The sequence below is a fragment of the Chiloscyllium punctatum genome, chromosome 11, assembly GCF_047496795.1.
Source record: "Chiloscyllium punctatum isolate Juve2018m chromosome 11, sChiPun1.3, whole genome shotgun sequence".
NCBI lineage: Eukaryota > Metazoa > Chordata > Chondrichthyes > Orectolobiformes > Hemiscylliidae > Chiloscyllium > Chiloscyllium punctatum.
Window position 1 is genome coordinate 81,601,730 of NC_092749.1, and position 25,247 is coordinate 81,626,976.

Genomic DNA, 25,247 nt, shown 5'->3' on the forward strand with positions numbered 1-25,247 from the left:
CGAAATCTGCAATGTTGGCAAATTATTTCTAAATAAAGTGATCTTGCGGGATGCAAGTTTTCTGGAAAACTGAATTGTTAAGTCATGATTTGGAGATGCCAGTGTTGGACTGGGATATACAAAGTTAAAAATCAAACAACACCAGGTTATAGTCCAACAGGTTTAATTGGAAGCACTAGCTTTTGGAGCGCTGTTCCTTCATCAGGTGGTTGTCGACACATTCTTGTTAACATGAGCAGTAAATGGAAAAAGTTCCAAAATTTAGAATGGAGGAAATATGTACTATTGACTTTTTAAAATTATAGGTATTATACTGGCACTGAGCTAGATACATTTAATTCGTTTTAGTCAACCTGCAGTAAAATATTCCAGATGTAAACCTTGCTAAGGAGTGATGAATCTCATCCTGTATGGCTTAGATAACATAGCAATTGCAGAATGGGATAAAACTCTGCCTCCTTTCAATTCCTTGAGTTCAATTTTAACCATGCAAAGAAACATCAAATTAAAACATGAATTTGTTGGCATTTCAAGTTTGGACCATTAGATAAATTCAATGCGACAATGGAGGACAATATTAAAAATATTTTTAAACAGATTTATTTTGTGTTTTATATTAATTTAATAAAACAAAAGCATTTTCAAATTGACATCTAATTTTATATTCTAGTCATCTAAATGCCAATTCAAGTTAATACCGTATTGCAGTATTTACAATAATACTGTATTCAAATCTATAAATGAGGACAACTATACAGACTGGTATACAAAAGAAAGGAATGTTTCCTCACAATTACAGGCTGTTTTATAATACAAAAGAAATTGTTTTTCCCGATACCATATTGTATGCTTTCAATAATCCTTTGGCAAGGTGCATTACACAGTCGTACACGTCAAGGTGGTCCTGTGGTTTGATGAAATGGTCTGTATGCTGTAATACTGTGCTGGTTGTCAATGAAAACCAAGGTGACCAACTAAACAATATTAATTCACACTGCCTCAAAAACAAGTTATTGGAAAGAGTCAGCGGATCTGGCAAGCGTAAAGAGAAATCAGAGTTAATGTTTCGGATCAAGTTCTGAGGAAGGGTCACTCGACCCAAAACGCTAACTGATTTCTCTCCACATATGCTGCCAGACCTGTTGAGCTTTTCCAGCAATTTGTTTTTGTTTCTGATTTACAGTATTTGCAGTTCTTTTAGCTTTTATTAAGTCACACTGGCCAGATTAATACTTTGAATTGCTACCAATGATTATTCAGACACTGAATATTGGCGGGTAAGTTCAGAAGCAAAACAATTAACTTCAAATGTACACACTTCATTTAACAAAGCTCTTGAGCAATAAGACTATATATAATTATACACAGATATATACACACACAGTAGCACTCAGATGATCAACTGTTCAGATCCCATTGCTTAAACATCTGAGCTTTATAACTGAATTACTTATCTTTTTCTTATAACAGTTGTCAGTATATAAATAAACGGACATCTATTCTTCAGTGTTGACTTTACACAAAAAACATTATAGCCTAAGCTTTAATGGTCAGGTATTTTTAAGAGTGCCTTTAAACATTTGAAACCGCGTAGTACTAACTGCACAATTGAGAGACACAGTACTAACATGATCTTTCATTCCATTATAGGGAAAGTAACACTTGGGGGAAACATCTCTAAATTGGAATTTATTGAAAAGTGATGCTTTCTTCGACAGATGCTTCTTGAAGGCCAATAACCTGGTTACAATAGACCACTGGTTTTGCTAGAATTTGTTCTCAAAACTCTCACTGCGAGTTACTTGAGAGAGTATCCCACAGATTACACACAATGAATTATTTGCAAACATTACATATTTCTTCCTCCTTGCTCCAAAAACAAATATGACTTCAAATATCATTTATGCAGTTGTACCAAAAATGGTAGCAAACATTTGCATAATTTATTGAAATAAATAAAAACTATTTGGATCTTTGCAAGTTTTTTTTATTATACCTATGCCCAACATTGTGTTTATGGGATTAGAAAGGATTTGTAGCAAACGGGTGACAATCTCAAATATATAGATAATGACAATTCAAGCTTTTGCCAGCGTGCTTCAGCAATGCTGATCTACAAAGTCACTAACAGAATGTACAGACCTCCATAACAGTCAATCAAGATAACACTTCCTCCTCCTTATAAAACTGTCTGACATCAGTTTATGACTTTTGTTTTACATAAACAGAGCAACTGTTCTGTGCTACAATTTTGTCCCATAGGGATTTTGTAGAATATAATGGACATGGCTATTGCCATGTTAGTTTGTGTTTATTTAAAAAAAAACTTAAAAAAGCTGAACACTTATAAACATGCTTTTGTTAAAATTTACAAGGCATCCTTTTGGTTTGATTACTAGCAAGGACCAAATGAAAGCAAATTACAGCTTCTAAATTACCCTTACTTCAATATATAGTGGATGTTACAGAATTATGTACTTTTTACAGCCATTCTTTCTTTTACACTTTTAACCTGGGCCAGCATATTAAAGTCTACTTTTACTCGGCTAAGCACTACTGTAGGTTGCATACGTTGGAGTTGCTTCTCAGCAAGCTCAACACAATCTGAGTTTGAATTGTCCATTATTATTTTTATGTTCTTAAGTATGTGGAGAGACAATGGAGATTCAAAATTGGTAGTTCCCATCCGTAATCTATCTGCATCTGACTGTTTGGTGCGGTCAACAGGAACCCTTGAATTTCTGTCATCCTTTACAGGATAGCTTGCTGATGAATTACTCTCATCACTTAACATTACACTCGATGAGACTAAACCATGATCGGCCATTTTCTCAGTGTTAAGAGTACAAGTGTGAGATAGACTTTTATCAGATACAGCACTTTTCTTTTGTTTCAGAGCAGATTCTTCAAGGAATTTTAGGAATGAAAATTCAAATCCCATGGGTTTGAACGTACTGAAGTCAAAAGGTTTGTGGCGGTGAGCCTTGTGAATACATGGGATGTGCTTTGAAGGTGAAGCATCTTTCTCATCGAAAATTTGGATTGTATCTTCCAACAGATTCTCAGAATTGTCCATTATTGCATTCTTTTTCTTTGTATTCTCAATGTGCTCTTCTGTGTCTGAAAGAGTCAGGTGACTGTTTGATCGTTTTTTACAAGACTGATGTTTATTTACATTAGTCACTTTACTCTCAGCAATCATCTCTACAGTTTCCTCCTGTTCAGTTTTAATGCAAGCAGAGGTATTCGCAATCAGTTTAGCATCAAACAATGGTGAAATTTCATTAGCTGTCTTAAAAGAGTTATCATTCTCTAGTTGCTTATTTAAAATTTCAGTTTCACTTAGCTTGGCTTGTGGTTGAATCATCACTCTACTGACAGCATTTTCTACCAGGCCTCCTTCATGGTTGGTTATATATTTAGATGCTTCTTTGCCTTGGATGCTAGCATGCTTCCTGCAAGTTACCAGATGCTTGTGATATTGACTAACAAATGTATTAGAAATTTTGTGATGAATCTTATAATGTTTTACTAGACTGCGTTCACTGGTGACAACTGACGAACAATTCTTAAACATACACGGATATTGTTCTCTCACAGACTTGTTGTTACATATATCCAAAGCTTGGGCCTTACTTTTAAAAGTATATTTAGCAACTTTTCTAGAGCTGCAAGACTTATTACAATCAACTTCGCCGCTTTTCATACTTCTGCTATCTGTAGCAAAACATTCCCTTGATATGGGTTTAGATTTACCATGATTCGTGATGTCTTCATTTTCTTCAGGGGCAAAATAACTTTTTTCATCAGGGAGCTCATCCTGATTGGCTGTTCTTGGAATGTTTTCTTGATCGGTCATGATTCTTCTTGGTCTCATTAAATGAGACCGATGAAGCTCTCTGTGCTTTGTAAAGATGTGCCTTAAAAGATTAGATCTAGTGGCGTAAGTCCGATCACAGCCTTCACAGTCACATTTAAAACAGGTCATGTCCATATCGCTTTGCTGACTTTCCACATCTATGCCATGAGCTACCATAAGGTGTTTAATAAAACTCCAGAAAACAGTGAAAGAAGAAACACAATCAGCTTGGTCACACCGAAACAATTTTCCTTCACTGACAGAGGATACTATTTTTCCCATTTCATCTAAAGTGAGATTGTGAATGTCTGAATAGTGTTTAATTAGGTTTGTGATTCCTTGGAAAATTCTACAACAATCGTTAAGCTGACAATGAAATTCTTTCATTTGGACAGCAGCGTTTTTGGTGGTTTCTTGTTTGATCTGTAAGTGAAGATGCTGTTGGTCAGACTGGTGCACAGCTTGATAGTGGAGTATTAAGTTTTGCTGAATAGTGAAAGCTGCAGAACAATCTTTGTGGACACATTTGTACGGTTTGTGAAATCGATTACTGTTACATTCTGTTCTTATTTTAGGAATTGATTTCTTGCACTTCTTTTCTCCTGCTGACATCTTCATAAACTTCACTGTACTTCCAGCTTTTTTAGCTTGCTTCAAACGTCCCATACATTTTCTTCTTTGTACTGACCTATCTGGTGGATGCAGCAAGATATCTTTTGGCCTTTCATAGTCTAGGAAGGAATCTTTTGTTCTGACTTCACATACCGAGTCTTCTTGTGATTCACCAGCCGGCAACATACCCTGTAGCCCTGCTGGCACTGGTGAGGCACCCTGTGGCCCAGCTGGCAATAATGAATTATCTGCTGAATCAGATGCTGGTTGAGAGAGACCTTGTGGTTCTAACGGTAGAATTGGGACATCCTGGAGCCCTGCTGATAGTAATGAGATATTTGCTGGTCCTGATACTAGTTGTGTTATACCTTGTACCTCTGGAAGCAAGGCTGTTTGTGGTATTGCTGGAAGTGGTGAAACACATTCCTCCACTGTTGGCAGTAAGGACACATCCTGCAGCCCCTCTGATACTGGTGAGACATTTTGGGGATCCACTGATTGCAGCAAGACATCCTGTGGCCATGCCAGAAGTGGTGCAACAGCCGGTAGCCCTGCTGTTGGTGCAAGGCTACTGTGTGATTCAACTGTCAACACAGAGGCATCTTGAGGATCTGCCAGTAACATTGGGGTATCCTGAGACCCTGCTGCTGGCACTAAGGCATCCTGCTGCACTACTGATTGAGTCAAATCATTTTGAAGTTGTGCTGGTATTGCTGAGCAATCCTGAAGATCTGCTAACAGCATTGAGCTATTCTGTGACATGGTATGGTTATAAAGAACAGTTTTTGCATTCGGAGAATTATGTAAATGGAGATTAATTTCTGAATTAATCTCATTATGTCCAGTTACTGGTTCCAATTTATGCAGTTCACTGGATTCATTTTCCTGCAACCCATCACTTCTGGGTTGAGAAATGATTTCCTGTGATGATGGTACATTATCTACTGCTTTATGAGGGCCATCTGATTTCCTACAGTATGCTCTTTTAATTCTCAGTTTTACTAGCTGCTCCCGTGTTACCTGATGCATCGATTGGTAGTGGGCTCGGAGATTAGAATTTCTTGTAAATGTTTTCTGGCAGTTAGGAACATGGCATCGAAATGGAGCAAATCTGGTCTGATACATCTTCATTTCCATTATCTGTTCCTTGGAGTACTGATGCACTTTAACATAATGGTTGGTCAAAGCATCTTTAGTCATTGCACTATAGATACAGCCACCTTCCTGACAGATAAATGGCTTAATGAGATTCACTTTCAGCTCTTTGCCATTTTCAGCAGCTGGCATTGATGTACTTGTTTGTGTGTCTGTCAAACACTTATTGATTGTGTTTGGAGTATTGACACAACTACTAATTGATGGGTGTGTCATGATGTTCATGGAAGAAATCGGTGTCCCTGAACTTGAGGTAGGGCAAGATGGATCATTCTTGTAAAGTTTGTCATATTCCAAATTTAGATTTTGCAAGGCCAACAGCAGTTCAGCAATGCATATATCTGATGTCTTAGAGTGTTCAGGGAGAGAGGAGTTATGATTGCTATTAATGCTAGGGAGGGTGCCATTAGTGAAAAAGATAGTTGGCTCACAACTGCTTTCCAAATTTTGAGGGGCAATCTCATTGTCAACAAAAGTTGCTCCTGAACAAAAACTGGATTCGAGGGCCTGCTGTAAGGGCTCACAAGGTGAATAGGGCCTTGAGCCTTTAGTTGAATCTATCATTGATGGGACTTCAGTGCTGAGTGATAAGTCTTCACCAGCCACAAATGAACCTGGGCTACAGATAGTTGTTAGTGCTTGTGGCATACTGATATTGACTGGGCTGCCCTCCAAAGTCCTCATTTCAAAATTAGGTTGAAACGTTTGTTGAATTACTGCAGTCTCAAATGTTCCAGGAAGACCAGGGACCTGGGGACTCTTGTTTGGCCCAAATGCAGAACTGTAGCTGTTCTGCTGTGTTGGTTGAAAAAGTTCATGGGTAGCAAATGGAGCTGTATGGTCCGCCATTTCCAATGATTGAAGAAATGTTTCCCCTGACAAGAATGTATCTGTGACACAGGGAGGTTCAGGTTCCTGACAGACAAACGCATCTGGTGAAATAACCTTTTCCGTTTTGTATAAAGCCTGTCCACTCTTCTGTTCCACAACTGAAGAACTTTCTTTTCTGTCATAAGGTTTACAAATAGCTCGGCGTGACAAATGACCACCAAGAGATTTAGGATTTGTAAATTCTCTGTAGCACCTGCTACAGATAAATTTGTCACCTTTGATTATTGCAGGCCATTTTGCACGCTTATTGTGTGTGTGCTTTTTTTTCCTGGATTGGGATACATGATCGCTTTCAACTGTTAAAACATTGGTAATAGGTTGATACATAGCACATACTGTGTTCAAGGTGCTTTCATGTGTTATATCTAAACGTTCCTCAGTTGAAAAACACAATGAGCTTGGAGGGCTTTCCTGATTTTGACATTTTGAGGGATTTCTAATTTGTTGGATTTTTGATAGGTCCTGTTGTTTCTTCAGTGTTTCATAGTACTCCGGGTGCGTAGCCTTAATATGTTTACTGACACTGCGTGATGAAGCATAGCTTCGACTACAGCCATCAACTTTACAGCTGAACATTTGAACCGATTTTGTTACTTCACCAGATTCCGTTTCTTCAGATAATGGAGAAATAAGGGTGCCCTCCCCTTTAAACATTGCTTTTGGCAAAACACGATGCGTTTGATCCATGTTGATCTCTTCATTCTTCACAGTCAGACCAGTGTATGTGGCTTTTGGAAGATGGCACTGTTCTCTGCTGGATGGCAAAGCATTTAGTTTTTCTGACATGGAAGATTTGGATTCAACAATTTCACCTGCAACACAATCAGTAGCAAAACCATTCTGGTAGGTGTCAGGCTGATTGCATGGCTCATCTTTCATCTTCAATAGCTGGTCTATCTGGTCAGCTCTATTTGGAGCAAGCTGTTTTGTTTCAAAAGGTGAACCACTTCCAGCTTCAATTTTCACACAAGCCTGCGTGACATGACCAACTTCATGCTTCTGCAATTCACTCTGGGAGTAGTAAATGTTTCCACAGTTTGAGAATTTGCAAGTATATGAGGAATTATGGTAATGCTGTGCTTCGTGATCATACAACAAATAAGACTCAGTAAAAACTCTTCCACAATTCTGAAACATGCATTTAGCTTTGAACAATGCATGCACTTTCCTGTGTCCTACCAATTCAGAATATGTACCAAAGCTTGCATTACATTCCAGCTGTATACAGACATAAGGTTTAGGGCCACAATGAATTTGCAAATGTTCATTAAGGTGAGAAACACTGACAAAACGTCTCCTACAATACTGACATACAACTTTATTACTCTGCATTTTAAGAAATTGTTTTGCTTCTTCTTCATTACCATGACCTTTCACATGTGCAATTAAATTTTTAAAATATTTAAATGTTTTTGTACAGGTAGTTACAGGGCAGTTATAATCTTCAGTGCAGTCCACTTTTTGTGTAATCATGATTGCAGGTTTGTATGATTTGTCTTTGCCCTCATCATCAGAGCCATCACTATCACTGAAGACGACAAAATCCTCACTATATATGCTGTTCCTTTTTATTGGACGATGGTCCTGCTTGTCTATCTCCAATATCTTTTTACTTGGAACACTAATATCGGTCAAGTTCTTAGGAGGTCTTCCAACTCTTCTTTTTGGTTTAATAGAAGCCAGTCGTTCTTTACAAGATTGCTTAATATGAAATGTAACATGTGGAACAAAAATCTCCTTTTTCTTAAAACTTTTGGCACATATGGGGCAATAATAGTTTCCCTCTTTTATATGCGTTTGAGCATGACGGATAATTCGATGTCCCAGAAACTCTCTGTCACATAATACACAATACTGCATGTAGGCCTGCCAATTTTTAAACCTGGCAGACACCATACCTTTCTCAATTTTATCTTTTTCCTTAATTTCGATTTCTTCAGATGAAGTATTTTGTACTTTTATCACATCGCTGTAAAATTTAGGAAGTCCATTCAGCGAATGCTCTTTTGGAGCAACTTCAAGATGGCTATCATTGTTTTCAAAGAGGTCACTGTCATTAAGTTCATCTATGGAAGACACAATGGATGCTTCCTCGCCCATCAATGCAAGACAATGGCGCTTCAGAGTTTTCCAATCCCAAAATTCAGGATCAAATGGCCAATGTGTTTTTAAAACCAGTAAGAGTTCACATCTCAGTGAGTTAGGAATTGGACCATTTTCGTCGTCATATTTCTGATCTGGCTGGTTGTATAAAGTCTCAACTGCATAATACGCTTCCACCGTAGGTTCTAACAGGAATTCGGTAAGCTGGCATGCACGTCTGACCTCTAAATAATCAGGTAACAAGCATGATACTGTCTTGCAAATTGACGTTTTCACTGTGGGACTTTCATTTGATTCCATGCGTAGTGCTCTCACACAGAGCTCAATACAAGCTGATAGTCCAGCTTCTCCTGCCTGTGAAGAAAAACAGAGTCTTATATAAAAGTTACTGCTCAGATTTGATAAAACGTTATGCTGTATGTACTTGTGGATAAAAATAAATGAAGGTTTTAACTTTTATCTTAACTCATTATAGATTGTAGCTATCAGCTGCTTAGAATAGTCAAAACCTTCAGTCCAAATCACAATACAACTGATATAACAGACATTTACATACTTAAAGCATGTAATAGATAGCACTGGTGTGGCACCCTTGTTGTTAGCAGAATTCATTAATAGAAAACTTGACCTCCTCTATGGCTGTAGTAATAGAGTTGGAGATCAAATGTTGTGTATATTTGCCAGAAAATGAGTTCAGTTAGCTGTGGATGTGCTTTAGCACAGCTTATAGAATATAGCAGAGACATACAGCCTGTTAACTGCAATACACGTATTCTAACAGAATCATACCACAGACAGATCTATCCAGTTGGTTCGTCTATCCCTGTAAATTCTGCAAAATTTTCCTTTTCTTGATTTTTTACCAGAATCATTTATTGCAGCATCTACATATTAATTATCAGTTGATAAACTTCCTACTTGGCCAAAAACACCTGTGTCAGCCATATACATTAAGTACCGGTAATTCCCAGGTTAATAACTTTAACTAATGGGAACAAGGTTTAGGATTCATGGAAACTTTATAACAGCCCATCAGGACATCTGATTAATCAGCAGCTTGTAGAAGGACTGCTGCTACTGTGCATCAGTGGTATAGGGAGTTAACTTCGAAGGTTTTAGATGAGATGTCAATCAAAAGGGGTGACTTTGTTCTGGATTTGTGTGTTGCTGGAGATGCAGTCATGTAGGTCAGGCAGCATCCAAGCAGCAGGTGGGTTGCCATTTTGAGCACAAGCTCTTCATCAGGAATTGGAAGGGGGGCAAAGGGGTTGAGAGATGAATGGGAGGGAGCTGGGGGAAGGTAGCTAGGAACGCAATAGGTAGATGAAGGTGGGGATGAAGATGATAGGTTGGAGAGGAGGGGGAGCAGATAGATGGGAAGGAAGATGAACAGGTCCTCCAGTCCAAACAAACCTTACCATCAAACAAAGGGGGTGGGCGCAGTGGTAGTTTGATGCACCAACCTCCACACCCCTCGTCAGGTGCCAACTCATGGACTCCTCCTCCTACTGCCCCCTTGACCACAAACTCACTTCCCATTACCAAACCATCATCTCCCAGATCATCCACAATCTCATCACCTCAGGTGATCTCCTACCAATAGCCTCCAACCTCAGTCCGGGAACGCCACATCACCTGATTCTACCTCCTACCAAAATTCACAAACCTGACTGCCCTGGTCAACCCACTGGTGGGGCAGCAGCAGGCCGAGACAAACTTATCTCTGCCTACCTTGACACTGTCCTGCTCCCCTTGGTCTAGGAACTCCCCACATAGATTCAGGACACCATCAATGCCCTCCACCTCCTGCATGAAATTGCTTTCTCCAGCCCCCAACACCTCATCTTCACAATGGACATCCAGTCCCTGCACACATCCATCGCCATGACAAAGACATCCAAGCCTCGCATTTCTTCTTTTCCTGCTAACCCAACTAGTACCCTTCCACTGACTTATTCGATTGGCTGAACTGGTCCTCACTCTCAACAATTTCTCCTTCGAATCCTGCCACTTCTCCCAGACTAAAGGGATAGCCACGAGCACCCACATGGGCCCCCAGCCTTGCCTGCCTCTTTACGTGGAACAGTCCATCTTCCATAGCTACATTGGTATCATTCACCACCTTATACTCGGCTACATTGATGACTGTATCGACACCACCTCACGCTCCCACGAGGAGGCTGAACAATTCATCAACTTTACAAACACCTTCCACCCTGATCTCAAGCTCACTTGGAGCATCGCAGCCACCTCCGCCTCCTTCCTGGACCTCTAATCCATTTCTGGCAACTGACTTAACACTGACATCTACTACAAACCCACTGACTGCCACAGCTACCTGGACTACACTGCCTCCCACCCTGCGTCCTGTTAAAATGCTATCCCTCATTCCCAATTTCCCTCTCTGCCACGTCTGCTCCAAATTCCACCATAGAACATCCCAGATAGCCTCCTTCTTCAAAAACCACAAGTTCCCCTCACACGTAGTCGATGATGCCCACCAACGCATTTCCTCCAATTCTTGCACCTCTGTCCTTGAACCCCACCCCTCCAACCGCAAGGACAGAACCCACCCCAGTCCTTGTATCTGGATCATCCTCCTCCATTTCTGCCACCTACAAACAGACCTCACCACCAAGGACATATTTTCCTCCCCACCCGTGTTCTGGACAGACCATTCCCTCGCGACTCCCTTGTGAGGTCCATGCCCCCCACCATCACACCCTCCACTCCCGACACCTCCCCCTGCCACTGCAATAAGTGCGAAACCCTGCACCCACACTTCTCCTCACCTCTGTCCAAGGCCCCCAAAGATCCTTCCACATTTGACAGAGATTCACCTGTACTTCCACACTTGTCATCTACTGAGTCATTGCTGAACACTAACTCCCCCTCCCACTCCATCAAGGAGATGCAAGTCCTGGGCTGCCTCCTCTGCCAAACTCTAGCCACCTGATGCCTTGAGACCCTCCAACTACATGAGATCAATGTGGATTTCAGCAGTTTCCTCATTTCCCCTCCCCCTCACCTTACCCCAGATCCAACCTCCCAACTCGGCACCACCCTCTTGAACTGTCCTTCCCACCTACCCGCTCCACCCTCCTCGCCAACCTATTGCCTTCACCCATTGATCACATTTCCAGTTATTTTCACCCCCAGCCCTATCCCCTTCCATTTATCTGTTAGCCCTTTTGGGCCATCCCTTCATTCCTGAAGAGCTTATGCTCAAAATGTCAACCCTCTTGCTCCTCGGATGCTGCCTGACTCTGGTTTCCAGCATCTGGAGTCATTATTTTTACCTGGCTGTGCTTTTCCAGCACCACGCTCTTCGACTCTGATCTCTAGCATCTGCAGTTCTCACTTTCTCCATGCAGTCATCTAGGCAAATAAGCAACATTCCATCAAAGTCCTGATTTGTGTCTTGTAGATTGTGGATTGGCTTTGCTGGATCAGCAGTTGACTTACATACCAAAGAATTCCTAGCTTCTGACCTGCTCCTGTAATATAGTATTTATATGGCTAACTCAGTTCAGTTTCTGGTCAACTGTAACACCCAAAGAGTTGATAGTCGGTGATTCATCAACGGGCTGCTGATTAGATTCTCTTTTCATGGAGATGGAAATAGCTGACACCTACACGGCACACGTGTTGTCCAGACCTCACTACATTTGGGTATGGCAAAAGTGAGGACGGCAGATGCTGGAAACCAGAGTTTAGTTCAGAGTGGTGCTGGAAAAGCATAGCAGGTCTGGCAGCATCCAAGGAACAGGAAAATTGACGTTTCGGGCAAAGGCCCTTCATCAGGAATAGAGGCAGGAAGCCTCCAGGGTGGAGCTGCTGAAGTATCGGAGGATTGAGCATGTTACTTAACATTGCAATGAACTCAAGTTAGAGGGAAGATTATTGATAAAGCACTGACTATGACTGAGCCTAGCACACTACCCTGAGAAACTAATGGCTCTTCTGACAATAGTAATGTCCCTATGTCTGGACTAGGAGAGCCAGGTTCAAGTCCCACCTGCTCCAGAAGTGTGTAACGACATCTCTGAACAAGCTGATTAGAGAATACCCACCTTCAGGAAATAATTAGGGCACTGTGGCACAATAATAGTGTTTCTATATCTGATCAGAGGGCCTGGGTTCAAACCTCACCTGCTCTCAAGATACGTCACAATATATCTGAACAAGCTGATTAAAAGTACATACCCTGAGAAACTGATTTCTTGAGGCACAATGGTGGTGTCCCTACCTCTGAGCAAGGCAGCCTGTGTTCAATTTACACATGCTCCAGTTATAAGTAATAATGTCTGAACAGGCGGTTTGCAAATATCTACCCCCAAAGAACTCCGACAGATATATCCTATTACTGTGATCATTGATGTCAAACAACCACTGCCATCTTCCTCTGCACTACATTTGACTAACATTTATTCTTTTTCCCCCCCAAAAGTCTCCACATAGCATGATTAAAGATTTAGTACTAACAAGGTATATATGGTACAACTTTCAGGATGCTAGTTCTTTCAAGTATACCATGCATTACTTCAATGTGTGCCTTCCCATACAGTCAGTACCCAGAATTCATTTTCACTCAAGAACAATATTATGCATTTGCTACTTGGATAGCACATTGGTTAGCCATCACTGCCTCAGAGCACCAAGGTTTGATTCCAATTTGATTGGGTGATGGTATGTGGAGCTTACACATTCTCCTCTTGTCTGCATAGGTTTCCTCCCGATGCTCTGGTTTCCTCTCATGGAAAGAGACTGGCCATGCTAAAATTGTCCTGAAGTGTCCACGGATGTGCAGGCAAGGTGGATTAGCATGGTAAATGCAGGCTTACGGGGTTGAGGTGAGAGACGGGTCTGGTTGGGAAGCTTTTCAGAGGGTTGTTGCCCAAAGGGCAAAATGGGGTCTACCTGCATTATCATATTCTATTATTCTACTCAGGAAATTACCTCCTCACAAAATATACATTTTAAAGACCAGTTGAACAGTATGGTTGATTTCACTGAGCACAAGATAAATTTAATATCAGACATACATTAATACAAAAACCCTTCATTCCGCAATTTTCTTTCACATGGAATATGGAAAAAAAAGTTGTGACAACAATCCAATCACTCAGATTACTACTATTACTTTGAATTACATTCTTCTCCTTCATACAGGGGGAAAACATCACACACTGGGTGGCATATTTCCTGAATAACTTTATTACTAATGAAAGAAGTAAAGATAGAAATAACAAAAGTATTGTCTCAATCTTTTAATTTTCATTGATTGAAGGAGTAGTGCCAGAGGACTGGAGTGGTGCCAATGTTATACTAATATTCAGGAAAAGGGAGCAGATTGAACTAGGACACTGTAGTCCAATTAGTCCATTGACAGTACCAATAGATGAGAAACATTTTCGATCAGGAAAAGACACAAATTAGTCAAGTATTACTAAAGTTAATTCATTAAAAGGTAAACCATATCTGGCTGACTTGAATGTATTCCTTAATGAAATAATAGGTGGTTATTCAAGGTAGATTTGAATACATGGACATTTGGAAGTAATTCAGTAAAGGCATAAAGCATGTTAATTAGGAATAAATGCAGCAGTACCCAAAACTGGACGAGTGGTCGAGGAGACAGAGTGGCAGTAGAAGGCTGTGTGACTGGAGGCCGGTGTCCAGTGATGTACCATATGGACGAGTGCTGGGCCTTTTTTTTAAAAACTTACTTACAGTGTGGAAATAGGCCCTTCAGCCCAACAAGTCCACACCGACCCTCTTGTGTTAATGATTAGAGGCACTGAATATTAAAACAATGGTAATGAGCCAAAATATAAATCTGACAATTCTAGACAACATATTTCAGCAACGACGCAGAGAGTTTGGAAATGCTACGAAGGAGATTTACCAGAATGACAGGAATAAGGGACTTCCATTATGGGCAGAATTGGAAAAATTAGGACTCTGCTCCTCTGAACAGATTATACAAAACTATCCCCTTTGTCAAATGAATCAATAATTAGAGGTTATAGATTTAAAATCACTAGCAAAAGATCTAAAGGGAGGATGAGAAAAAATATTCTGAAGGTTGGAAACGATAACTCTGCTTTCACTCCAGATGCTGCCAGACCTATTGAGTTTCATCAGCAATTTTGTTTTTTGTTGCAGATTTCCTGCATCTGCAAACCTTTTTGTTAAAAAAGGAAAACTTTGAGTGTGCTCAGGACCTGGATCAGTTTACCTGAAAAAAATTGGGAAGCTGATTCCATTAATATTTATAGAAAGGCAGTTGAATAGAACTTCACAAATTACTCAGCATTCTATTTAAGACAAAAAGCAGAGATGAGGCCTAAGCAAAGTTTCATTTCAAAGAGGTGCTAAATGTTCTCCTTTTACGCTGCAAGTTTCTCTAAATACACAATTTTGATAAGAATTTGCAGGACAGGACTATAGATGTTATATACCATACAAGACGCCTTCTACTTTACCTACTTCATTTTATCTCATCAACTTTCTCCCTTAAAAGGTCCACTGCATATCACATTAACATGTGACAACCAATGCATTTGACCATTCATTGAATAACCAGCTGCATGGAAGATTTTCCTTCTTTCTGAAATATCAAGTCCAAGAACCAAGACTTAGGTGTCAATGACAATCTGAATATTACCAAATTTCCTTACAGAACCAGATGACTGATCAACAAAAAAAATGACGGGAATGTCACTAAGTTATGAAAAGTATTTGGGTCAGTTGGATTAGGCACTCTAAAATAAGGCTGACTTTATGAAAGCTTCCTCCAAGGACTCAGCAGAATTCTCAGTTTTCACCTTTGTGGTAGAAAGTGATAAAACAAAATTTTCACTTCAGGCTTTTCAGAGTTAATTTAAAGTTTGATATTTTATGGTACAATTATGAAGACTTCATAAATGCAGTGAATTGCTCAAAGATCATAGCATGTCTATACATTAAATGATATCAATACCATCTTATTCTTGGGATTTGACTTAATCCAAACTGTCACACCAAAGTTAAAAATCACAACACCAAGTTCTGGTCCAACAGGTTTATTTGAAAGTACTAGCTTTCAGAGTGCTGCTCCTTCATCAGCTACTTTAAGAAGGAGCAGCGCTTTGAAAGCAAGTACTTCCAAGTAAACCTGTTGGGAATACAACCTGGTGTTGAGATTTTTTTAACTTTATCCACCCCAGTCCAAGACCAGCACCTCCAATTCATGGACACTAATGAAGTTGATGTTAACCCATTAAAAATATTGCAACACAGAAGGATACACGTCTTGGCTAATACCTAACCAACAAACCAAAACCACTGAAAAAAAGTTTTTTGGGTCGGTTGGGGGTGAGGGGCACTCCTGTGAGATAACTGGCTGTTTGTTTTTCAAAAGTCTAACATGATTAATTTGTTGCCATGAACTCCACTATGTCCTAAGAATATGAATGATACTATCCAAAAATCGCATTTAGTTTTGCAATGTATTCAGTGTATAAAATAAAAGTTGGAAAAATTAATATATTTTAAAAATATACTGAACATTTATTACCTTTCTAAGCCTTTCGAATGTAGAAACTGTGACTGAATAGTAATGTCACTAGTCTAATTATTCAGATGTCCAAGATAATATACTATGGTAGCTGATGGAAGTTAAATTCAACTAATAATATTTGGAATTGAAACTTAGTAATAGTGACCATGAAACTATTACTATAAAATTCCATTTGGTTTACTAATGTCCTTTGTGAAAGAAAACCTGCCAACTTTACCTGGTCTGGCCTATACGTGGATCAGTAATGTGGTTCACTCTTAACTGGCCTCTGAAATGGCTTAGCAAGCCATATGGCAATTGGGGGATGGACAATGCTCTTATTGCTCATCAGTGACGCTCACTTCCCAAGTATAAAGAAAATACATTTAGCTGATCTAGTTAGGAACAACATGAGAAAGCAAAATTTGTTTCCAAGGTAATAGGAAATGTAGTTGACAAAGCAGTCAATTTTAAAGCAGTATAACGAAAACAGGAAATTCTAAAAATACATAGCAGATCCAAAAACATCTTGAGAAAAAAAAGATTGTGTGTGTATGCACGTGCACTCTTCAAATGGCTCTGAATAATAAATGGCTCTTCAAATAATCCGAAAAACCAAAAGAACTGTGTATGCTGTGAATCCGAAACACACACAAATTGCTGGAAAAGCTCAGCAGGTCTGGGGCAGCATCTGGGAAGAGAAATTAAAGTTAACGTTTCTGGTCCAGTGACCCTTTCTAATAAATAATCTCTCTCAAATAGTCTACTTGTAACACACACTATTTTCACTTCAGATTTCCAATAATGCATTTTCCTTCTTTTTGTTTAATTCCAAGGTACTTCCTTGGTCAAAGTATCCATACAATAAGTTATCATTTTCTAAACCAAACTGGTAAATTTATAATTTGAACATTCAAATCACAGCATGTGTGGCAATGGCTGTCACATTAGCTAACCATTGCCAAGGATACAAAAATGAACAGAAAATGATTTGAGGAGGGTTATTGACTTCAATAAAGTTAAGTAGAATGTTACAAAACTGTTCCTACTTAATGTTACATCTATTTGACGACTGTCTTGGGGGCAAAATCAATTTCGTTATCCATCTTTTAATATTAGCCTTGGTAGTACTCTAGCCTGAGTCAAAGACTGTGGATTCAAACCAACATAATCAGGATTTTTCCGCACAACCTAAGCTAATACTTCAATGTAGTACTCAGATCTACAATGCCAAACTGCCAAATTTTGGAAAAATACCAAAAATGTCAGTTTATTTACCCTCCAACTGTTTATGAAAGATTCATTTGGGCCTTTTGAAGAGGGGGCAGTTAAATTTTCTAGACCTATAACCTTATTGACTAAATTACCTAAAAGCCAAGCTGGCAGTTATTTAATATGCTGTAGTGGTATCTTGTTCTGCACATATACTTACTTACAAAACAATTATGATTATACTTCAAAAGAAATGGTTTGGAATGTTCTTAGAAATCCTGAGAATGTGAAAGTGCAATTTCTTTACTCTTACTGTAATTATCTTTGTACAATCTGCAGAAGCTAGGTTCTCTAGGTGTTTAATTGCTGATAACATGGGCCAGTTTACAACAGTTTGCTCTTTGCCCTCATAACCAAACGTTTTCCCTAATATATGTTCAAAGCAAAAATGACTGACAAATAGTTCTCAAACATAGCATGCAATGGAACTTTGCACAATAGATTATTCATACCTCTGATTGTATGACCTTAATAAGAAAGAATATATGATAAACTGTTTTGGACAACATAGAGAATTGCTGACAGCATTCCAGAAAGGTCTGTGTGGAAGACTCCACCCGCTGCTGCAGTTTGCTCCAGAAGAGTGTCAGTTCCCTGAAATCAAAAGTATTTAGTTGTTACTGATTTCAAAATACCAGAGCATATGGTGTCAAGGGATAATGAGGAGCATGGATTGCTAGATGGCTACAAAACAGAAAAAACAAGAGTAGCTACTCTGCATAGCAGTTGGTGGATAACGATGCTCCACGTGCACTGACACTGGAATCACAGCTGTTCACAATCTATAAACAATTTGAATTGTTTGAATATAGGAATCAGAAGAACAGTTTCAAAATCTGTGAATGATTCTAAATTGAAGGGTGAACTTTAACACTGAAGAAAATATGATAAAATAAAGAATTATTACTAACAAAAACACTAAATAGGTAAGCATTTGGTGAATACATTTAAAAAGAAAAGGGGGAAGTGAGAGATGGCACATTTGAAGAATAAAAAGGTCACACACTTCTTGGATGAGAGTCTAAATGGGGTAGAGGAACAGACATATGAATCACGACAAGTAGCAACAGCAAGGACAAAGCAGACCAAGCACTGGAATTAATTACCAGGGAAACTTATTTATAAGCTGCTTTTAGACTATGATTGGAAGTATTGTGCACAGCTCAGGTTATTTGGGAGGATCAAATTTAGGTGCAAATTATACTGTAAATGGCAGAACCCTTAGGAACATTAAAATACAGATGGATCTGGGCTTGCAGGTCCACAGTTCCCTAAAAATAGCAACACAGGTGGGTAAGATTATTGAGAAGGCATATGGCATGCTTGCCTTCATTGGCCTGTATATGGAGTACAAAAGTTGGCAAACCATGTTCCAGCTATATAAAACCTTTGTTAGGTTGCATTTGGAATACTGTGGGCAGTTTTGCTTGCCACACTACCAGAAGGACATAAAAGCTTTGGAGTGTATGCAGAGAAGATTCACCAGGATGTTGCCTAGTCTCGAGGGGTTAAAAAGACTGGGAATATTTTCACTGGAAAGATGGTAGCTGAAAGGAGACCTGATTGAAGTCTATAAAATTATGAGAGGCATAGATAGGGTGGATAGTCAGAAGCTTTGTCCTATGGTTAAAGTTTCAATTACAAGGGGACACAGGTGCAGGGTGAGGGAGGTTTTCCAGAATGGCAGGAGCCTGGAAAACACTGCAAGAGGTGGTGGAAACAGGCACGTTGGCAGCCTTTAAGAGGCACCTGGACGGTTACATGACAAGGGAGGGATATGGACAGAATAAAGATGATTGGCACAGGCTTGGAAGGCTAAGGGCCGGTTCCTGTGCTGTATTTCTCTTTTGTTCTTCTATTATACTACATAAGGCATAGATAAATTCTGAATAAAGCCCAAAAGTAGACTCCAGGATATTGGTGAGGCCACTGTTGGAATACTGTGAACAATTCTGGTCTCCTTCCTATCGGAAGGATGTTGTGAAACCGGAAAGGCTTCAGACAAGATTTACAAGGATGTTGCCAGGGTTGGAGAACAGGGAGAGGTTGAATAAGCTGGGTCTGTTTCCCTGGAGTTTTGGAGGCTGAGGGATGACATGGTAGAGGTTGATAAAATTATGAGGGGCATGGATAGGATAAACAGACAAAGTATTTTCCCTGGGGTGGGGGAGTCCAGAACTAGAGGGCATAGATTTAGGGCGAGAGGGAAAAGGTATAAAAGAGGCCTAAAAGGCAACTTTTCATGCAGAGGGTGGTACGTGTATGGAATGAGCTGCCAGAGGAAGAGGTACAATTGCAACATTTAAAAGGCATCTGGATGGGTATATGAACAGGAAGGGTTGGGAGGGATATGGACTGGGTGCTGGCAAGTGGGACTATATTGGTTTGGGATATCTGACCAGCAGAAACGAAGGGTGTGTTTCCATGCTGTACATCTCTATGACTCTTTACTAGCACTAAAATTATATCCTTGACTTGCAAGTTAGAACTCTTTTCCAGAGGGAGTAGTAGTTGTGGTTGATCTACTAGAGATCTTTAAGGTTATGGAAGGATTTGATAGGACGTAATTAGAAAAATGCTTCCATTGCATGCTCATTAGATGTCATCGTAAATAAAATTGTTAGTATGTATTTCAAAAGAAGTTTTGTTAATCAAAGCTGAGATAATATACAATGAGGAAGCATTTCTTCCTATTTGAAATTTTAATTATAAATCTATTCGCTAATCTAATGTAAAGATGTAGAAATAAGTATTGCGTGGACAAACCAAGTTGAGAAGGGTGGACATGAGAATGATGGACATGAGAACGGTGAGACAAAGTATAGTTGAGCTGAATAGTTTTATTAGCTCAAGATTAGCTTTATTAAAATGTGGTCAAGATCACAAATATTGATAATGGAGTAATTACAGAGAAACTGTTTCTAATCGTACTTTTAAGTGGACTGTCAAATAGACTAGACTATATGCAATATAAGGAACTTGTCTTTTTAAGAATGAATTTTGGTGATCAATGATTTGATGAGAGAGTAGCAGAAATTGATTCATTAGAAATGTTCAAAAGAAAATTATTAGAAGGAAAGAAACTACTGAAATGAAGAGGAGCAAGGAATTCATCATCTAGCTCCAAACAGCACAAGCACAATAGGTCAGATGACCTATTTCTGTACTGTATCTATAATTTAAAGATGCATTTAGATATTAAGGGGAAAGGAACAGAAGTACATGTAGATAGGGTTAGATGAAGGGGGAATGGAAGGAAGCTTGTGTGGAGCATAAACAATGGCGTGGACATGTAAGATTAAATAGTCAGGTCTGGGGTGCAGTTGTAAGAAAGAACATAAGAAATGAAGAGCAGAAGATCATTCAGTCCTTTGAACCTTAGCCACAGTTGATAGTAACAGTTGATCTTATTGTGATATTAACTCCACATTTCCACCTGATCTCATAATTTCTTGACATCCTTGTTGAGCAAACATCAACTTCAACCTTGAATGTAATCAATAACCAGTTCTCTGGGAAAGATAATTCTAAACACTACTATCTGAGAAAATAAATTCCTCCTTATCCACATCAATATAGCAAGAGTTAATGCTGCTGTCTAGGGTTAATTGATTATATTTATTCAGTTTTTAATTAAACAGGGAAACAGGGGGTATTGGGTGATTGAACAGTCAAACTCAAGACATAGGGCCCTCTTGTGGTGCACTAGTAGTGTACCTATCCCTGGATCAGGAGACCCAGGTTCAAGTCTCATCTGCTCCAGTGGTGTCTAACATCATCTCTGAACAGGTTGCTTACAAAAATAGGTTAAAACATTTTAAAAAATATAAATTCAAGACACCCCTTTCAGCTCCATTTTGATTTAGCACCCTTCCTCTCTTCCTCACTCCCCCTCATCTTTGATGGTTTGCATTACCCTTAATTGGCTTTGCACATAAATTATACAATTGGAAACATGGGTCACTTATTGGTGGTGATTACTAGATAGAAAAAATGCACAGATGATTTGGTGATAGGAATGGATGCCCACTAGTGAGCAACATTGTCTGGCAGAGCTAGGGAAAGATTTCATCAATTATACAAAAATAAAAATAAACAGGGTTAGTTGGACAGGGTGGGGGGCTTGCATTTTGGTTGATCGGTAACTCTGTCTACGGTTCTTATGATACAGTAATTATGGCCCTACTTCTGGATGAGGCGGCCCATGTTCAAGTCCCACATACACCACAAGACATGCAATAACACGTCTGGACAGGTTGATTAGAAAGCATCTAAACTGTCAATACCTTTTCCTTGTGGATAAAGTTCTATTTTACCAACAGGTTTAGGTCCAAGTTGACAATCAGTGTCTTAAATGGGAAAAAAACTTTAGATTAGGTTATTTAGTGTGGAAACAGTCCCTTCGGCCCAACAAGTCCACATCGATCCGCCGAAGCGCAACCCACCCATACTCCTACATTTACCCCTTTATCTAACTCTACAGACAATTTAGCATGGCCAATTCACCTGACCTGCACATCTTGGGAGGAAACCGGAGCACCCGGAAGAAACCCACGCAGATACGGGGAGAATGTGCAAACTCCACACAGTAAGTCGCCTGAGGGGGAATTGAACCCGGGTCTTTGGCACTGTGAGGCAGCAGTGCTAACCACTGTGCCACCGTCCTGCCCAAAATTTTAAAACTATGTTAACTAGCTCTCAATTTGTCCAGGAGAGAATATATCCTCTCAGCATCTACCTTGTCAAGGCCCCTTAGATTCCTCTGATTAAGATCATCTGATTATTCCACGGGTATAAGCCAAACCTGCTTGACCTGTCCTCATGTGAAAAAACATTCAGCCCAGGAAACAGCCCACTGAACCTTCTCTGAATTTCCAATGCAAGTATGTCAATTTGCCTTCTTAATTATTTGCATACTTCCTCTGCTACTTCAATTCCCAGTCTTGTCTGGTCTACCTGGATCATATAAAGTCACTGTGGTAGAGGGTGACTTTCTCCTACTTGTGCTATTTTGTGTCAGACATTGGGAACACAGGTCTCTATGCGGGAACATAGAGCAGTGAGCAAGTCAAACAACACCATGACTTTATCTGTTAATACAACACAGTGAAACATTACCACATCACTTCCATTATTACAAACATTAGTCCTTTGAAACTAGTAACCCTTTACTGTATGCAGATACACAAAGACCAATAACATTTGCTTTTCTAATATTTAAGATGAAGTTTGGGAACAAAGTAAACACAAACAAAATTATTTCTATAAAAAATTAGCTCTAAAGGAAATTTCTGTGTGTTAGCAGAGAAAACAATTATAATTTCTTTTAAAAAAAGCAATATAGTTGATATAAAGCAAAAAGAAAGTCTCAATTTAACTCATTGTAGGTTAGTGTACTCATTATTCAAGTTGTTTGACTCCTGAAGAACTATGATTCTAATGCCAATTGCACAGATCCTTTTACTCAATTTAATCAGCTAACATACATGGAAATTTGGGGATACAGTAGGTTAGTATGCAATTATTTTCTTCTGGCTCAACACTACTCGGTGGAGCTTGGATATAGTCTCAACTCATTCTGGGTGGGTTTGTGGGAGCTCATTTGGCGGTAACGTTGATCTGCAATGTGGAACTATACACTAAAGACTGCAAGATCACTGAGGTCATAAGATTAAAGCAAATGCAAGAATTTACAGTGACGGATTAGGATTACTTTTATAAGGTTATCTAAAAGCACATTTATATGGTTGACTATAGAGGACTTCATATCTGCGTGTGCAATTCTTGCTTGAAAGTGCTTGATGCTGATTTTGAACACCTAAAATGAAAAAAAAAATTCCTTTGTTTAGCACTCTTAAAGTTCAGAGAAAAAAGTGCCAACACAACACACTTAAATCAGGCTATACAGACATGGCCAAAACACCAATTGAAAGGAGACCGGATCTCTGCATTGTTAAACAGTTTTGAGAAGATCAGCCATCTGGAAATGATGAATCTGCTTTCATAGAGCTGGTGAAACTTGAGAACCATCTATTAAGGTGAGTCTTCACACAATCAGATAAACTAGTAGTTCCTGTAATATCATGTAATTCACCTCCACAGAAGGCAAGTGACTCACCATGCACAGTATACATCGCCCTGCTGAAGCTGCCGTGTGAGGAAAGCTGTGCACAAGATGAGGGCCAGGTTGTCTTCTCCATCAGACTCCAAGTTACATATCATCTCCAATGCATCCTTGCAGTCAACTGCTGAGATCTTAAATAGAAACACAAATGAGTATTTGTGGATTCCAGTTAAAACACTTTTTAGCACAACTAAACAATAACTCAAATCTCTGGAACAGAAGCTGGGAAAAATGGCAACTGAAGATCAAACAAGTCGGTTTAGAGGCGATCTGAGAAGGTACACAGTAAAGTTGGATAAATTTAGGAAATAAGTGCCAAATTTGTTAGACCATGATAGCTGAAGGCATTTTGGTGGATTGGGGGTGAAGACAGTCAAGAGCAGATAATTGTAAGAGGTTATAGAGTTAAGGTAGATTTGAATCTGCCAATAAATCCACTTTTCCTGTGATTCAATGTTTCAAGCCCAGTGAGCCTTCTGTAGAACTGACTGTAGCTAGGAAATAGTTGGTATATGCATTGAAGGTGGTGGTGGGGAGGTGTTATGAAGTCAAAAGCATGTATGCTCCCTTGAAGGGTGCTTTTCAGAGTTGAGATTTTAACAGCATGTGCTTCTGAGAGTTGACAGAGTCACAGAGAGTACTGAGAATTGAAAGTAACAACTGGCAATAGGGTTATTAACATTAGCTTGGGTTGGGTTTTTTAAAAACATTAAGGCAACTGCTTTTGAATATAACCAATTGTTTAAAATATGCCCAGTAAACCAAAAACCAATTGAATTTAAATTAGATTGCATTAACAATAATCGGACCAATGAGATGGCAGGAGTAATGAGTGTTATAAACCTCAAAAGAAATCTCTCAGAATGCACCATCTATTTAAGAGGCATTTGTTAGCTAAAAATACTCAGTAGAAAGTAAGAAGACCATCCAAGAGAAGACAGCAGATTCAGGGAAAAAACAAAAAGAGGAAGGCTGACTGAATTATTTATTAATGACTTGGAAGAGGGAGTTGAAGGGTGGGTCAGTAAATTTGCAGATGATATGAAGATTGGTGGAGTTGTGAATAGTAAGGAGGGCTGTTGTCAGCTGCAAAGAGACTTAGATATGATGCAGAGCTGGGCTGAGGAGTGGCAGATGGAGTTCAACCCTGTCAAGTGTGAGGTTGTCCACTTTGGAAGGACAAATAAGAATGCGGAATACAGGGTTAACAGTAGGGTTCTTAGTAAGGTAGAGGAGCAGAGGGGTCTTGGGGTCTATGTTCATAGATCTTTGAAAGTTGCCACACAGGTGGATAGAGCTTGTAAGAAGGCCTATGGTGTATTAGCGTGCATTAGCAGAGGGATTGAATTCAAGAGTCGTGAAGTGATGTTGCAGCTGTACAGGACTTTGGTTAGGCCACATTTGGAGTACTTTGTGCAGTTCTGGTCGCCCCACTTTAGGAAAGATGTGGAAGCTTTGGAGAGGGTGCAGAGAAGATTTACCAGGATGTTGCCTGGAATGGAGAATAGGTCGTACTAGGATAGGTTGAGTGTGCTAGGCCTTTTCTCATTGGAATGGCGAAGGATGAGGGGTGACTTGATAGAGGTTTATAAGATGATCAGAGGAATAGATAGAGTAGACAGTCAGAAACTTTTTCCCCGGGTACAACAGAGTGTTACAAGGGGACATAAATTTAAGGTGAAGGGTGG

At 39.5% G+C, this 25,247-nt stretch overlaps 1 protein-coding gene across 2 annotated transcripts in view; it reads right to left on the reverse strand.

Annotated features, from left to right (window-relative positions):
- Positions 1–638: 638 nt before the first annotated feature.
- Positions 639–25,247, reverse strand: part of LOC140483138 (zinc finger protein 292-like) — a 208,054-nt gene continuing 183,445 nt past the window's right edge. The window contains exons 6-8 of one of the 2 annotated variants that reach the window (XM_072581126.1): positions 23,554–23,690; positions 17,888–18,029; positions 639–8,974 (exon numbers count right to left, since the gene is read on the reverse strand). In XM_072581126.1, the coding sequence (XP_072437227.1) occupies positions 2,471–8,974; positions 17,888–18,029; positions 23,554–23,690 (6,783 nt within the window). In that variant the 3' untranslated portion in view covers positions 639–2,470. The other variant, XM_072581127.1, reaches the window with a different exon arrangement.